General features: G+C 39.0%; 1 protein-coding gene across 1 annotated transcript; it reads right to left on the reverse strand.

The window, feature by feature from the left end:
• Nucleotides 1-17,753: 17,753 nt before the first annotated feature.
• LOC149133713 (uncharacterized) lies at nucleotides 17,754-18,821 on the reverse strand. The gene has a single exon (XM_089358236.1). The coding sequence runs from the start codon at nucleotides 18,819-18,821 to the stop codon at nucleotides 17,754-17,756; it is 1,068 nt and encodes a 355-aa protein (XP_089214362.1).
• Nucleotides 18,822-19,025: the final 204 nt, after the last annotated feature.

The raw sequence follows: 19,025 nt of genomic DNA on the forward strand, positions 1-19,025 counted from the left end.
TTGATGAATAAAGCAAATTATACAGTTCTATATTTAAGAGATGAGGAATTATTTACATTATTTACATTATCTACATTTGACGGATATTCGTCCTCATCTTGTTTGTTGTTGACACAACGTTTCGGCTGATATACCCTCCAGCCTTCGTCAGGTGTCTTGGGGAAATTTCGAACCTGGGTTCTCATTCCTATCGATGTTACTATTATTATTATTATTATATTATTATTATTATTATTATTAATCAGGTCGCTGCCGTGAATCGAACTCGGAACCTTGGGGTTAGTAGCCCGCGCTCTTAACCACTACGCCATATGCCCGTGGGCAATTATGGGGTGAATTTTAAGGCTTATAAATCTATTATTTTTCTATCCTTCCTCAATACCGGTTCCCATATGCTATTCATATCTGCACTCGGTCTGCTTAGGAGGTTGTTGTGTCCTAGCATATGTGCTGCTTCTTTTAGTTTTCGTATTTTCCAGTGTTGTTCCCTGTCTATTATTTTAACTTCATCCCACAGGGGGAGGTGGTTTCCATTTTTCCATACATGATCAGCTATACCCGATTTATCGATATCTCCTCGTGTCACAGCTTTGCGATGTTCTTCTACCCTTATTTTGAGGGGGCGGCATGTTTCGCCTTTGTATAACCTACCACAGCTGCATGGGATGGAGTACACGCAGTTTTTGGTCATATTCTCTTCTGTTGGTGGTTTTACCCAAAGGAGATATTTGCGAAGTGTTGTATTGCTCTTGAATACTGCCCTGATGTCATATGGGCCGCATATCTTTTGTATCTTTTCGGAGAGGCCTTTCACATAGGGTAGACAGACTGTAGACAGTTTATTGGTTTCATCCTCTCTTTTCTTCATAATTGGAGTAGATAGTATGTTCTTGGGGTAGTTGTTTCTTAATAGATTGTTACTGAGCTTGATCATTTCCTCGTGGTGGGTATCACGATCGCTACTTATATTCTTTGCTCGGTGTTTTAGGCACTGAGCAATTCCTCTCTTTACACTGTATGGATGGTGGGAATTGAAGTTAAGGTATCGTCCAGTGAAGGTTGGCTTGCGATATACGGATGTCCTGAATCCATACTCGGTGCGTGTTATTAATACGTCCAGGAATGCCAGCTGATTGTTCTGTTCCTTTTCCATGGTGAACTGTATGGATGGATTTATTGAGTTCACATGATCTAGCAGCATTTGGACATCTTGCTGGTGGGGCCAGAGAATAAAGGTGTCATCAACGTATCGCAGCCATAGGGTTGGTTTTAGTGGTGTTGATCCTAAAGCCAAATTCTCGAAGTATTCCATGTATATATTGGCTATTATCGGTGATAATGGCGAACCCATAGCTAAACCATCTTCTTGTCGATATATATCAGTGTCCATACTGAAGTAGGTAGTTTCTACACAGAAAGTCAACATTTCCATCAAGTTTGTTATTGGTATACTAGTGCGTTCTTTTAGATGGGTGTCTGTCACTAGTTTTTCTTGAATCACCGATAGTGCTTCACCAGTTGGGACTTTGGTGAATAGACTTATCACATCTAGACTCACCATCTGGTTGGATTCAATGGGGGTATCCTTGATCAATTCTGTGAAGTGGATGGAATTCTTCACGTATGATGTTGACTTTCCTGCTAATGGACTGATTATATCCACCAAGAAGCGGCTCAGTGGATGTCACAACAACCTCCTAAGCAGACCGAGTGCAGATATGAATAGCATATGGGAACCGGTATTGAGGAAGGATAGAAAAATAATAGATTTATAAGCCTTAAAATTCACCCCATAATTGCCCACGGGCATATGGCGTAGTGGTTAAGAGCGCGGGCTACTAACCCCAAGGTTCCGAGTTCGATTCACGGCAGCGACCTGATTAATAATAATAATAATAATAATAATATAATAATAATAATAATAGTGACATCGATAGGAATGAGAACCCAGGTTCGAAATTTCCCCAAGACACCTGACGAAGGCTGGAGGGTATATCAGCCGAAACGTTGTGTTAACAACAAACAAGATGAGGACGAATATCCGTCAAATGTAGATAATGTAAATAAAGCAAATTAGTTACAAAAATATTGCAAAACTTTTCACTCAACACAATATGTGTTTGTGTGTATCTGTCTATCTGTCTAGATGTATATATGTATGCATGTATATATGCATACATTATATATATTTGGTCATCCCATAAATAATGCAGTTTTTGAATTGTATGAACTAAAAGTCGGAAGGGGGATGGGATACACTACATGCATCAACTTACAATAAAAGCAGGTAGTAATTTTACCTTGTACTTATTCTTAGTGCATGTTTTGAAAAGTGCAGTTCAATTGTAACAGTTATTTTTTCAAAGCTATAATGGAAGTGACAAAAGAGCATATTTCTCATATTTTGCTTTATGGAGTTCAATAAAGGCAACAATGCAACGGAAAGTGCAAGAAATATTAATGCAGTATATGGGGATTGGACAATAAGCATACGCCAGTGTCAATGGTGGTTCCAGAAATTCTGAGCTGGAAACTACAGCCTAGAAGATGAGCCTTGTCTTGGAAGATCAGTAGAGCTTAATGAGGACGTCCTACAAACCTTGGTGGAACAAAATCCCATCGTAACTGTTGAGGAACTAGCAGAGAAGCTTGGATTTGGTCATTTAACCATTCGTTGACACCTGCAGCAAATTGGGTCAATGGGTTCCTTTGAACTTTTAAACCCAAACCAAACAATAACGAAGGAGATCTACTGTGAGCAGATTGAGTGGCTTAAGTCAGTGCTAAAAATGTGTTCTTTCATCAGGATAATGCTTGGCCACATACAGTGATGATGACATTCCAAATGCTGAAGCAGTTTGAATGGGAAACAATGCCCCACCCACCATATTCACTGGGCATTGCCCCATTTGATTATCATTTATTTTGCAGTCTTTAAAATCATTTGGATAGAAAAAGTATGAATTCTGTAGACAAGGTCAGAACAGTACTGGAAGAGTGTCTTTCATCATGGACAAGTGAATTTTGGAAGAGGGGCCTTGCAAGTCTACCAGATAGATGGAAGAACATTGTAGAAAATGAAGGAGGGTATATTTCAGATTAAAAAAGAACTTTGTTTATCTTAATTTTGAAAAATAAAAGAAGTATTAAAAAAAATGCATTATTTATTGGATGACCTAATATTTATTATTCTTAAACAAAATATTATTGACAGTGATTTTAAAGTTTTGGCCAGCTAATCTATCGTCAGACTTCCCGGCAATAGGTTAGCTGGCCAAAACTCTGAAGTGATTGTTAATAATAATTGTTTAAGTATAAATTTGTGCTCTACAAAAGTATAGAGTAACCAATCAGACTGATGCAAAACTATTTTTTTAATAACTAAACATAAAAACAGACACTAGTATATATATATATATATATATATATATATATATATATATAAAATATACAAGAATAAGGGCAGAGAATCGTCAATTAATAATAGAATTAATAATTAACAATTCTGCCAAGTAGTTCAGTATGAAAAAAACCTTTATCGGTAAGACTATTTATCATTATAAATATACAGGGATTAGCAATTGAGTTGCTTCTCCAACATACTGAAAATTTAGAAATAGCAGTCAAAGAACTACTGATTCCAAACTACAAATTTTCTCTAAAGTGGATGGCGATATTTATGGCACACATAGAACAAAAAACCGGAGGGAAAAGCGTAAACAAACCAAGCCATTAGTTAATTGGATACGAATCGTTTCATGGTCAAGTGAATGGAAATTTCACTATTCCAATCTTCAGCCTCAATATTCTGATAAATTTGAAAGTGTCTCTAAAAAAATTCACGGTAATCTTTGGCCATGCGACACCAAAAATCAACGATAAGAAAGGCACTTACGAATTCATCGGCTAGCGAGTTCAGGCACCTCACCTCAAAGAAATCTATTCCATGTGCGTCACAAATAGTCCCGTATGAAAAAAAGTTCCGTGTCGAACTGGTTACGGTTTAGCCATCTAACTTAGAGATATCAAATATAAAATATACAAGAATATACAAGAATATATATATATATATATATATATATATTTGCCAATGTTCTGCGCCGTGAGGACCAAAGACTCGAGGTATTTCGTGTTGCAAGACAGTGTAGGAGAGAGAATAGTGATGTTGTAGGAGAGAAATGTGTTCGCATGGATGATGGTACGCTTGCATTAAATGAGGATGCAAAGAAAGAGGTCTGGAGATGCCACTACGATAGATTGCTTAATAAAGAGAATGAATGGGAGAAAGAGAGCCTGCCGTATGTCGACCCAATAGAGGGACCAGCTATCCGAGTTGATAGTACCAGGGTAGATAAAGCAATTAAGAGTATGAAGACCGGGAAAGCCCCCGGCCCATCAGGAATCACTGCAGAGATGCTCAAAATATCTGGCAGTGTTGGCTATAGCCTAGTCACCCGTATTACGAACCAGGTGATACACGAAGGAGTCATACCCAATGACTGGTGTAGCAGCATCATAGTCAACTGCTACAAAGGTAAAGGGGACGCTTTAGATACAAATAATTACAGAGGCATCAAGCTGTTAGATCAGGTTATGAAAGTTACAGAGAGGGTCATAGCCCAACTAATTAGGGAGCGAATCAATTTAGATGAGATGCAGTTTGGGTTCGTGCCAGGTAAAAGCACTACTGATGCCTTATTTCTAGTGAGACAGTTGCAGGAGAAATACCTAGCTAAGGATAAACCTCTGTACCTGGCTTTCGTTGACATGGAGAAAGCCTTTGACAGGGTCCCCCGATCCCTTATCTGGTGGTCAATGAGGAAACTTGGGATAGAAGAATGGTTAGTGAGAGCTGTGCTAGCCATGTACAGAGATGCTGCCAGTAAGGTGAGGGTTGGAAATGAGTACAGCAATGAATTCCGGGTAGAGGTAGGGGTCCACCAAGGTTCCGTCCTCAGCCCCCTATTATTTACCATAGTCCTCCAGGCAATCACAGAGGAGTTCAAGACAGGTTGCCCCTGGGAGCTCCTCCATGCTGATGACCTTGCCCTAATTGCGGAGTCACTATCAGAACTAGAGGAGAAGTTTCAGGTGTGGAAGCAAGGTCTAGAATTGAAGGGCCTTAGAGTCAACCTAGCCAAAACCAAAATCCTAATAAGTAGGAAGGTAGATAAAACACAAACCCCTTCAGGTAGATGGCCCTGCTCAGTATGTAGAAAAGGAGTAGGTAGTAACTCTATAAGATGTACCCGGTGCAAGCTATGGACACATAAGAGGTGCAGCAACATCAAAGGCAGGTTAACTAGCAAGTTAGTTTTAGTTTGTGGCAGATGTTCAGGTGCAATAAAGACTGCAAACAAACAGGAAACAACTTCTATCTCATTCCAGGGTGAAAAACTAGAGGTAGTCGATAGCTTCCGCTATCTGGGCGACCAAGTTAGTAGTGGGGGTGGGTGCGCTGAAAGTGTAGCTGCTAGAATAAGAATAGCCTGGGCAAAGTTTAGAGAGCTCTTACCCCTGCTGGCGACAAAGGGACTCTCACTCAGAGTAAAAGGCAGACTGTATGACGCATGCGTACGAACAACCATGCTACATGGCAGTGAAACATGGGCTGTAACTGCTGAGGACATACGTAAGCTCGCAAGGAATGAAGCCAGTATGCTCCGTTGGATGTGTAATGTCAATGTGAATACCCGTCAGAGTGTAAGTATCTTGAGAGAAAAGCTGAACATTAGAAGCATCAGTTGTGGCGTGCAAGAGAGACGATTGCGCTGGTATGGACATGTGGTGAGAATGGAGGAGGATAGCTGCGTGAAAAAGTGCCACACCCTAACAGTTGAGGGAACCCGTGGAAGAGGTAGGCCCAGGAAGACCTGGGCTGAGGTGGTGAGGCAAGACCTTCGTACATTGGGCCTCACCGAGGCGATGACTACTGACCGAGACCTTTGGAAATGTGCTGTGCGTGAGAAGACCCGGCAAGCCAAGTAAGATCGTTGCCAGTGCCCCTGGACTGGTTCTTGTGCGGGTGGCACATGAGATGCACCATTTTGAGCGTGGCCGTTGCCAGTACCGCCTGACTGGCTCCTGTAGGATTTTCGAGCGAGATCATTGCCAGTGCCCCTGGACTGGCTTGTGCGGGTGGCACATAAAAGACACCATTTCGAGCGTGGCCGTTTTCGTGCGGGTGACACGTAAAAGCACCCACTACACTGTCTGAGTGGTTGGCGTTAGAAACTCTGCCAAATCAGACTGGAGCCTGGTGTTGCCATCCGGTTTCACCAGTCCTCAGTCAAATCGTCCAACCCATGCTAGCATGGAAAGCGGACGTTAAACGATGATGATGATGATGATATATATATGTATGTATATAATGTATATATATATATATATATATATATATATATATATATATATATATATATATACATACATATATATATATATACATATATATACATATATATATATATATATATATATATATATATATATATATATATTTGAAGAAAAGCAACAAAAATTCAATAGGTTATAGCAGTACGTACGTTTCATACAAACTTCATTTATTCATGTAGTGAGAACACTACATAAAATGTGTAATGAAAATGTACTAGACTGTTGAACAACAGCCCAGTCAAGATGGTATTTTTTCTTCTCTTACTCTTGTTTTTTGCACACATCTACAAAATGACTTTCTAAAATGAAATTCCATTATGCAGTTGAGGAGTACATTTTCATTACACATTTTATGTAGTGTTCTCACTACATGAATAAATGAAGTTTGTACAAAACGTACGTATTGCTATAACCTATTGAATTTTTGTTGCTTTCTTCAAATTTTATTCACCAAATCTCTTGATTTTGTTTTTGGTTTTTACTCTACCAAATTCTGGTGCCTCAAACATTTTAAGTACCACATTTAATCTTTTGATTAAATCTATATTATATATATATATATATATATATATATATATATATATATATATATATATATACACACACACACGACAGAAGTAAATAGATACCTCATAAAACATCGTTTTATGTTTATTTTAACTTGAAAAGGTTTGTATTTTTTATCAATTGACGTCTTTATGTTTCAGGATTTATATGTGACTGTTTAATCATGCCACATACAAAAAAATTTCAAAGCGGGCATAATGTGGGTCAATCTGAAGGTGGATTTAGCATAAAATTTCAGAAAACCATGAAATCCTGCTTTCTACAGTTAATAGAATGATTGTACAATTCACCAGAGAAGGGAAGGAATCCATGTCACCTCACCCAGGCCAACCAGGACCCTTTGCTTTGTTAAGAGAAGTGTGGGGGATAATCCTCATTCAAGGCCTCTGACATAGCAGAACAAGTTGTCATCAGTCCCAGAACAGCTGTCAGGCATCTCCACAAACTTGGTTACTATGGCAGAGCAGCAAGAAGGAAGCCACTTCTTCAACCAGCCACTATCAAGTGGAGAAAGGATTGGACGAGGGAGATGGTGGAGAGGCCACTAGCATTTTGGGACACTCATATTCTCTGATGAGTCCAGATTTGCTGTATTTTCTAATAGTGGTTGAGTGTGGGTCTGGAGATTCTATGATCAAGAATTTGATGTGAAAGGATTGCAGAAATATGGTGGCTATTCTGTGATGGTCTGGGGAGCTATTTGGAGCAATGGTTGGTCAGAGCTGGTGAATGTGAAGGAAACATAAACTGGTCAATAGCATACTTAATAAGGTTCTTGCATTGAAAAATGCAAAGAGCATGTCTACTAAATATTAGATATTCACTTTATAATTGATAAATAATTTGAATATATAATTTCAGATTTAAATAAATTTTAATGATTACAAGGGTGTTTATTTATTTCTGTCATGTCTGTACATATATCAATTTAGATAAATAACCAAAAGTACTAATAGTTTCATACTTTTATGATATTTGAACAGGCATATTTATAAAGTACACCATGTATCTTAAACAATCTTTCAGGCTCAGTTTATGTGTTGTATCATAAATGGATCCTGAAAGATTGCTTTAAGATACATAGCATATTATATAAATATGCCTTTCCAAGTATCATAAAAGCATGAAACTATTAGTAGCTCTTTCAGTTGTATATTTAAATAGATATTTATCTCTCACTGGATGGAGTACTTTTTTTGTTGGTTCTGCCTCTACTGTAACCTGTGTATATATATGTGTATGTGTATAAATAGTAAGGGTGGCTTATTCACAATTTACAACTGAAAGGCAGAAATATAGATGTCACTAAATTAACTAAGGGCACTAGTCAGCACCATTATTGCTTGGAATAAGAGTCAAAACAACCCATAGCCACAGAAAGCACTTACCTTATGACTGACAAGGGAGGCAAGTTCCCTACATCCGGGGCATAGCCAGATCACCAGTGTGAATCATAAGATAAGTGCTTTCTGTAGCAGTAATTTGAATGTTGAAAGAATAGATCAAGTCTTGATCTATTCCTTCAACATGTACACAGCATTCAAAATACTGCCTGGACTTACCTGGGATTATATTTAAGGACCTATACCTTCACATAAATACAAATCTCCATACCCTCTGAAAGAAGATGAGTTGTGAACTTATTCTCCTGTCTGTATTCTTCTATCTACTGTTTTACTCTTTATTCTTCTATTTACTATTTTATTCCTTTATAAACAGTGAATTCCGTGTCTAGAACTTTCATGCATACTTTCCTTGTTTCTGATGACAGTATGCCTAGTGTATGAAGAAGCTAACCTCTCACATGGGATATCCTAGAAACAGCTGTTAAACATCCAGTAATTAATTAATAAATTAACTAATAAATTAATTACCTCAAATTCACCTTACTCTAATTAAATATGCTAAATGACTTGAGATGCCCATCCTGCAGTGGTTTTTGTTGTCCTTTTTCCTCTAATATATACCTGCTAACTTGCATGCCTACTACAGATCCCCAGTTCCAGCCTGAGCTGTGAACTTGGAACCTAGTGGATGACCAATCATAACACTTACACTGTGCACCTACTCGTTCAGATCACCAGTGAACTAAACCTCTCATTCTTTTTATATATATATATATATATATATATATATATATATATATACACACATATATATATATATATACATTATATACATATATATATATATGTATATATATATATATATATATATATATATATATATATATATATACACACATACATACATACATACATACATACATACATATATATATATATATATATATATATATATATATATATATATATATATATACACATATATACATACATGTGTATATCTAAATATACATATATATGTGTGTATATATGTATATACATACATATATATATTTATTTATTTATTTATTTATGTGTTTCAGCCAAGTGGCTGCGGTCATGCTGGTGCACCACCGTGATTTTCACGTTCCTTGCATGGCTCTTCTCCCCCACCTGACATGGTCCAATCAAGAGTTTTGATGGCACATCTGGTGTATAAGAGAATTTGACACAGCTGCCCTAAACTGCGTCTCATTACGAGCCATTGGTTCGTCTGGTATCGTGGAGAGGAAAGCGTCAAGTTTTGTCTTGAAGACCTCTGCATCCATGTCTTGCATGTCTCTCAAATGTTTTGGCAGGGCATTGAAGAGCTGAGGTCCTCTGAAACCGAGGCTGCTGCAGTATCTCGTTCTTATGTGAGATGCAGTGGACGGTACCTTTGGCACCATGCAGTGGCGACCCGTGCGGGCATTCCTGTAGTACTTGATACCAAAGTTTGGCACCAGTCCTTCCAGTATTTTCCATATGTATATTATTACATATCTCTCCCGCCTGCGCTCCAGGGAGTAGAGACCTAGTGCCTTCAGTCGCTCCCTGTAGTTCATCTGTTGGACTGTGGCGATCTTTTTTGTATAGTGCCGCTGAATTGCTTCGAGTTCTGCTGTCCGCTTAACACTGTGTGGTGACCACAACTGAGAGCAATAGTCTAGGCGGCTCAGAACAAATATCTTCCATAGAATCAACATGACTTTTTGATCCCTTGTACGGAAAGTCCTCAGTATCCACCCCGCCAGTTGTCTGCACCTTGCTGTCAACTTGACAATGTGCATGTGAAATGATGCATCACTACACATGTTGATGCCCAGATCTCTCACTGTTTGTGGTTCTGGGATTGCAGTACCTCCAGGCCCTGTGTATGCCAGTTGGGAGGTACTTGTGGTCTTGTAGCGCAGTACTTGAAATTTTTTTGCATTGAACTGCATATTATTTTGCTCTGCCCACTCATATATTGCATTTAGATCATTCTGCAGGCTTACAATATCATCAGGATTCTTTATTGCCTGAAATATCTTTGTGTCATCAGCATAGCTAGTGACAGTGGCTCTCCGAGAGACCGTGGGCATGTCCAGAAGGGCCACTATGAACAGTAGTGGCCCCAGAACAGTTCCCTGTGGAACACCACTCAATATTTGTGTTTCCCTAGATAGTTCTCCATTGGCTGCAACTGTCTGACTTCTACCATTCAGGAAGTCATGCAGCCACTCTCCTAATTTACCAGCTATGCCAAGGTTTCGCAGCTTGTGACATATCAAGCCATGATCAACTTTGTCAAAGGCTTTTGCAAAGTCGAGATATATCACATCAACATTTGAATGGTCAAGTAGCTGCTTCAGGACCCAGTCATAATGCTGCAAGAGCTGCGTGAGGCAGCTTCTACCTGGACAGAAACCATGCTGGGTCTCATTCAGCAAGTCATTTTCTTCTAGGAACGCAATCAATCTCCTTCTGACAATTCGTTCCATGACTTTGCTAATATGTGAAGTCAGAGAGATGGGCCTGTAGTTTCCAGCCTCTGCTCTGCTTCCACCTTTATGGATAGGACATATGGTGCCTTCCTTCAGCTTTTTGGGAAGTTTACCATTTGCAAGGAAACTCTGGAAGAGTATCCGGAGTGGTCCTGCTAATTCTTGTTTACACGACTTTAAGAGGACAACTGGGAAACCATCGGGGCCAGTTGCCGAATTTGAGCTCATTTCATTTATGGCAGCTATCACATCTTCCTCTTCAATGTCGATGTAGGTAATGGATGCAGTCCCCTTCTGCTGAGTGCTATTGTCAAAGAAATCAGCTGGGTTCTTTATCTGCATGTGACTCAGAGGAGAGGTGAAGACACTCTTGAATTGTGTACTGAGCACTTCACTTATCCATGTGGGATCTGCAGTCAGTGAGCCATTAGGCAGGAACAGGGGTCCTATCTTATACTGCACCGTAGCAGTCTCCTTTGCAAATCTATAGAAAGCCTTGGGGTTTGTTTTTATGCTTTCTACTGCTCTCTTTTCCTTCTCTGCTCTCTCCTTTTCATGGGAGAGTTTAATTTTGTTTTCTATTTCTAACAGTGTTAGTTTTAATTTAGCCCTTTTCCTATCCTCCAGTTCTCTATTTAACTGGTTTGAGACCTTTGTTCTGTGTCTCATAAGGATTTTCCTGTCTCTAGGAATTCTATTGGCATGTTTGCTGGTCTTTCTATATGGCACGTATTTGGTGCATATGTCTTGTATGGTTGACATAAAATGACTTAGTTTGAGGTCATTGTCTTGTATAGAAAGGCTGTCATGCCAGTTTTGATTTCGAATCTCTCTGCGAATTGACTTCCAGTCCGCCCCGTGGAAATTCAGGTTGGATATTGCTTGAGTCCTCCTGGTGGGGTGGGTGTCAGTGGGTTGTCTAGGACCATACATAGTTAATTCTATAATGTTATGATCTGAGAGAGATGTGGGCGTTATTTTCACATTATGGATTAGGCTCACATTGTTTGTGAAGCAGAGATCCAAAATATTGCTTCCCCTGGTTGGTTGGAGTATCACTTGTTCCATGAACAGCATGTTGGATAGTTCTAGCAATGATTTTGCCTGGCTTTGTTCATGCAGTGACATCCCAGAGAGGATGTGACCTTCAGGCCATTTAACATTTGGGAGGTTAAAGTCGCCTAGGAAAAGTATACTGATGTGTTGGTCCAGATTTGTCAGGACCTCTTCTATGCGTCTGAGGCTGTCCTCAAATTTACCTTCCTGCTTTGCGGTATTTGGTGGACGGTATGTTGAGCATACAACTACATCAATTTGTTTTATGTGTACTATTAAAGTATCACATACAGAGTTTGAGTGTGATAGTAGTAGTAGGGGTGTGACATCTTCTCGGATGTACATTGCAACTCCCCCATGACTTCTATCCCTTCTGTCTGTTCGGAGTACGGCATACTCTGGTATATTTATCTCCGCATCTGCTATATTAGGTGTTAGATGCGTTTCGGTAAGCACCATGCATATTGCTTGATTGCATGTTACTAGGTCTTTCAAGTATAGGAACTTGTCTTTGCCGCCTGTTCGTAATAGGCCCTGGATATTCAGTAGGAATATGGGTATGATATCTGTGCAGGGGTTCCTGGTGTTAGCAGTGGCCATCCCTGATCCATCATCTGTGGTGGTCTTGGACAATGGTTCGTGTGGCATTGACTCTGTACCCTCTGCATCCACGTTAACTGTTGTACCATTTTCTGGGCCACGCTTAAAAAAGCTTGCTGCTCAGCTACTGCAGTTCGTACAGCCTCTGCATACAGCCTTTTTTGGGGAGCAGAAGGAATATACGGGCTTCTCTCTTTGTGAGTCCTGTTGGTATTCTGTGGATTATGTGTATGTAGATTTAAGCTTTCTGATCTCCCTTTTCTGCGCTCCCGCTTATTTTCTTGTAAGTGGTTATCTACCTTGTTTAGCTGGTGGTGTTTGGGATGGGCAAATTTGCAGTTTCGTCCCTTTTCCCCATACCAGCAGGTACCATTTAGGTAGAATTTACAGATCTGTTTCTTTTTCTCTGTGTGACGTGTTTGGGTAGCAAAAAAAATTTTAGAAATTTTATTTACCACCAGTGGTCTAGCGAGAGTAAAAAAACAGTCAATAGACTATGTATTATTCATTTAAAATGCAGAGATGCCTATAATAGGACATCTACTCGCTAGAAATAGCAGCAAAAGACTACGTAAAAGTTTTTATTTTTCATTTCCTTTCGAAATTATCCCAAATTTTTGTGGTATGTAGTCTTTTGCTGCTATTTCTAGCGAGTAGATGTCCTATTATAGGCATCTCTGCATTTTAAATGAATATATATATATATATATATATACATACATACATGTGTATATATAAATATACATATATATGTGTGTGCATATGTATAAAAAATTTGCCAATGTTCTGCGTCGTGAGGACCAAAGACCAAGAGGGAAAAGCACCGCTGATGCTATATTTCTGGTAAGACAGCTGCAGGAGAAATACCTAGCCAAATATAAACTTCTGTACCTGGCTTTCGTTGACATGGAGAAAGCCTTTGACAGGGTCCCCCGATCCCTTATCTGGTGGTCAATGAGGAAACTAGGGATAGAAGAACGGTTAGTGAGAGCTGTGTGAGCCATGTACAGAGACACTGTCAGTAAGGTGAGGGTTGGCAACGACTACAGTGCAGAATTCCAGTTAGAGGTAGGAGTCCACCAAGGTTCAGTCCTCAGCCCCCTCCTATTTATCATAGTCCTCCAGGCAATAACAGAGGAATTCAAGACAGGTTGCCCCTGGGAGCTCCTCTATGCTGATGACTTTATGCTAATTGTGGAGTCACTATCAGAACTAGAGGAGAAGTTTCAGGTGTGGAAGCAAGGACTAGAATTGAAGGGCCTTAGAGTCAACCTAGCTTAAAGCAAAGTCCTAATAAGTAGGAAGGTAGACAAAACACAAACCCCTTCAGGTAGATGACCCTGCTCAATCTGTAGAAAAGGCATTGATAGAAAAGTTGAACCTAAGAAGCATCAGTTGTAGTGTGCAATAGAGACGATTGCACTGGTATGGTCATGTGGCGAGAATAGATGAGGATACCTGTGTGAAAAAGTGCCACAGCCTAGCGGTTGAGGGAACTTGTGGAAGAGGTAGACCCAGGAAGACCTGGGATGAGGTGGTGAAGCACGACCTTTGAACTTTAGGCCTCACCGAAGCAATGACTTCTGACCGAGACCTTTGGAAATATGCTGTGCGTGAGAAGACCCAGCAAGCCAAGTGAGACCATAATCCAAGGCCTCTTCCAGAGTGTAGCAAGCCAACTTATGCGTACCTTTCCTTCATTGGACACTAAACTCCACTTGCGAAGACCTATTGAGGTAAGTAAAATCGAAATCGAACTAAATTTGACGACTGGCACCTATGCCAACGTCTCCTTCATTGGACACTAAACTCAGCTTGCGAAGACTTGTTGGGGCAAGTGAAAGCGAAATCGTGATGGCACCTGTACTAGTGGCACGCTAACAGCACCATCCAAGCAGGATCATTGCCAGAGCAGCTGTCTGGCTTCCATGCCAGTGGCACGTAAATAGCACCATTTGAGTGTGATCGTTACCAGCGTCGCCTTACTGGCACTTGTGCCTGTGGCACGTGAAAACACATTCGAGCGAAGTCGTTGCTAGTGCCGCTGGACTGGCTCCTGTGCAGGTGGCATGTAAAATACAATATTTTGAACATAGCCCTTGCCAGTACCGCATGACTGGCCTTCGTGCCGGTGGCATGTAAAAGCACCCACTACACTCTCAGAGTGGTTGGCGTTAGGAAGGGCACCCTGCTGTAGAAACTCTGCCAAATCAGATTGGAGCCTAGTGTAGCCATCTGGTTCACCAATCCTCAGTCAAATCGTCCAACCCATGCTAGCATGGAAAGCAGACGTTAAATGATGATGATGATGATGATATCTATATCTATCTATATATATATATATATATATATATATATATATAAGGTTGAGGAGGGTATTGGATTTAACCAAACCCAAGAGGATACAGGTAATACCGAGTAAGTGCTGTATACCGACTAGTTTTGCCCCAGTCGTTGTATGAACAGGATTGGGGATTATAAGTTGTGTATTAGCGTGTGTATATGTAAATATAAAAATAAAAAGATAAACAGAGCAATGGTAAGGTTGGAGAAATATTTTATGGATAGAGTCTTACAGCTGTTTCTGGGAAGATCCAGTACTTCCCTTCATCGGAGACAGAAAAAATAAAGGAATTGATTATTATATCCATAGGCGGATAGTTTTAGTATGAAGTGATATAGAGTGTGATGGGCTGAAAAAGAAAGAGAGAACAGTACTTGAAGTGTAGTTTCATTCCAGTAGTAAATATCCGTGTAAAGTAATCCTTGTGGGGATAATCCGGAAATAGATGTTGAAGCAATGATGAATATATTCCATATTGCATTGTAATCCTTGTGGGGATAATCCGGAAATAGATGTTGAAGCAATGATGAATATATTCCATATTGCATTCGATGCAATATGGAATATATTCACCATTGCTTCAACATCTATTTCCGGATTATCCCCACAAGGATTACTTTACACGGATATTTACTACTGGAATGAAACTACACTTCAAGTACTGTTCTCTCTTTCTTTTTCAGCCCATCACACTCTATATCACTTCATACTAAAACTATCCGCCTATGGATATAATAATCGATTCCTTTATTTTTTCTGTCTCCGATGAAGGGAAGTACTGGATCTTCCCAGAAACAGCTGTAAGACTCTATCCATAAAATATTTCTCCAACCTTACCATTGCTCTGTTTATCTTTTTATTTTTATATTTACACACACACACACACACACACACATATATATATATATATATATATATGAATAATAATAATAAATGGAGCAAAATGCATATAATCGATAAGTTCCTTTAATTCCTACATATGTTTCAAAATATATGTGCACTCTACTCCAAAGAAGTAAGAGGCGTTGGAATTGCACATAAATTCATCGTCAGGGAACCAACATACCAAAGCAAGACATTTGTCAAATGCTCTTTAACGCATGTCTTGCTTTGGTATGTTGGTTCCATGACGATGAATTTATGTGCAATTCCAGCACCTCTTACTTCTTTGGAGTAGAGTGCACATATATTTTGAAACATATGTAGGAATTAAAGGAACTTATTGATTATATGCGTTTTGCTCCATTTATTATTATTCTTCAAAATACATCACTTTAACTTGGTATTTCTACCTATTAACCGGGTACAATATCTCAGTTTTCGTGTAATTTTTGCTACCCTGGTAACTATTAACATATTTTCATTATCGAAGTTTTTTCAACTGAGATACTATTAATATATACATAATTATATATATATATATATATATATATATATATATATATATATTTATAAAAAAGAAGTTTGAAAACGCCAATATATAAAAAATGAATTTTAATCTAAAATTTTGTCAGAGATATTTTTAACATGTTTCGGTTCTTGTAAAAACGAACCTTATCAAAAATTCATATTTAAAAAAATGAAATTAAATGAAGAATTCATAATTGTTCCTTACTGGTGTCAATAGTCCACGTGGGGGCATTTTTTGTTGGTTGTAGTAGTAGTAGTGACCCTGTTGGTAATGGTAAGTGGCAGTGACCTCTGTCCGTGTCAGTAGCAGTAGTTAATTGGTTGTAGCAGTAGGGGTGGAAGCAGCACAGGCAGCAGCAGTAGTAGTGACCGTTATAACAGTAGCAGTAGTAGCAGCAGCAGCAACAGCAGCAGCAACAGCAGTAGCAGCAGCAGTAGTAGTGATAGTAGTAGCAGTGATTGTTAGTAGTGACCTTAATAGTATTAGTAGTAGTGACCGTAATAACTAATATATGATTTTAATGTTATTGGCTCAGGGTGTTTAAACTTGGCCCGAATTTTCTAATAAAGTGAAGCTCTTTGTTTTGACGTTGGGTGAAAGTTGTGTTGTAATTAAATTGGTGAAGTGGGAAGGTCGTAAACTTTGGATTTTTATTCGGTGTACATCTGTTTATGTGGTCGCTGACAGGTATTTTTCTGTATTCAGGATTCCTGATTTGGGATTTATGTAATGCCATCCTTTTTCGTAGGTTGTTTTTTGTATGGCCTATATATTGCCTACTGCATCCTGCGCATGTTATTACATAAATTAGGTTTTCCGATGCACAAGTGAAGTTTTTTCTGATGATGAAATGAAGGCCTTGTTCCAATGTGTATTCCGAACCTTCTACTAAGATGGTACAAATCCCGCAGTTAGGCCTTCCACACTTTTTGACTGTTGGTTTTGTGGTTATTATTGGGTGCAGTTTAGCCTGTGTTAAAATCTTTAAGGATTTTGGCTGTCGTTTGCTTTTTATGATGGTGTGTGTTTGGAGGATTTGATTCATCCTTGGGTCTCCCTTGAGTAGGGCTGTGTTTTGGAGTATGGTATTGAAGGCCTTGTTAAGTGGGTTGTGTGTAGAGATGTAGGGTAGGGTTTTTAATTTTTCATCCCCTTTTGGTTTTAGTTGTCTCAGGTCTTCTATATTCAGTTTAAGTGTTCGTTGGATTGCATTGTCTATTAGGGGTTGTGGATAATTCCTATTTTTGAGTGTAGCTCTGAGTTCCTGAAGACGTGTGTGTCGGGTGTCTGATACTATGGTGCAAATCCTTTTGGCTAAACAGAAAGGGATGTTCATTCTCGTGTGCCTAGGGTGGCATGAGTCAAATGGTAGGTACTGCTTAGAGTCTGTTGGTTTATAATAGATATCCGTCTCTATTTTGTTGCCGACTTTCTTAATGAGGATATCTAAAAATGGTAGTTTTTCCTGGTTATATTCCATCGTGAATTTGATGTTTTCATTTATTCCATTTAGTATCATTTTAAATTCCTCAAGTTTTTTCTATGCTTTCCTCCCAGAGGATGAAGCAGTCGTCCAGATATCTTTTCCAGTTGTTCTGGATATAGTTGGAGAAAGAGTTCCCATATTTTTCGAGTGTTTTCTTGTAAAGAATTATTTCGATGTAACCCATTACTAGGTTAGCGAAAGAAGGTGCAGTATGCGTACCCGTGGCTGTTCCCGATCCTTGTCTGTAATAATTATTATTAAATATGAAGTAATTGTTTTGTAATATAAATCTTAATCCTTCTATAACAAGCTCTTTATTTAAGCGAGTTGGTAGATCAAAGGGGTAGTTGTTTAGCCAGAAAGTGATCGCTTCTATTCCTAAGGTGTGGGGGATGTTTGAATAAAGGTTAACTACGTCGAAGGATACTAGTAGGGTTTTCTCATTGACTGTTTTTGAGCGGTGGTTAAGCATGTCTATATCGTCTCTTATGTAGCTTTTAATGTGCTTGAGGAAAGGTTTTAGAAGTGTGTCTAACAAGTTGCTGAAGCGGTGAGTTTCGCATGCTGGGCCTACTATTATCGGTCTAAGTTTTAGATCTTTCGGTGAGGGGATTTTGATGATTACGTCAGTAGCTTTTTTACATGCTTCACTAATTACTTTGCTTTTGTGGACTTTAGGGATACCGTAGAATAAACTTGACTTACACTTGAAGTTGGTGATGTAATCGTACTCCTTGTCTGTGAGTCCTTCTCGGTATGAGTTGAGTAATGCTCTGAGGTTATTCATTATTTTTGGTTGATTATAATGTTCGGCTCTTTCGTAGTATGTCTCATCTCCTAATAGGGATAGTACTAAATTTTTATAATCATTTGTGTTCATTAGAACTACCGTGTTGCCCTTATCTGCCTCCTTGATCGTTATGGTTTTATCTTCTCTTAGTTTGACGAGGTTGTTCCATTCTTTTTTGTTGAAGTTTGGTCTGAATTTTTGCCTGTTTGTGAGTTGAAAAGGGAAATTGGTTATGTGGTCACAAAAGCGGTCTAAGGCTTTATTCTTTCCCTTGGTGGGGGTGTAGTCGCTGTTGTTTCTAGCTATAGATTCGTCATCCATGTGTTTGCCATGAAATTCTTCGGCAGGTCTCAATTTCCTACAAAATTCCGAAAATATCGTCTTTCATTTCATAGTAATTTGGATGTTGTGGGGTTGGGGTAAATTTAAGTCCTTTGGATAGTATGATTATTTCGTTGGGTGTAAGGTCTTTATTTGAGAGATTGATTATTTTAATTACCTGTGGTTTCTTTTGTTTGTCCGTTA

This window comes from Octopus bimaculoides, chromosome 10 (genome assembly GCF_046866305.1).
Source record: "Octopus bimaculoides isolate indiv1 chromosome 10, ASM4686630v1, whole genome shotgun sequence".
NCBI lineage: Eukaryota > Metazoa > Mollusca > Cephalopoda > Octopoda > Octopodidae > Octopus > Octopus bimaculoides.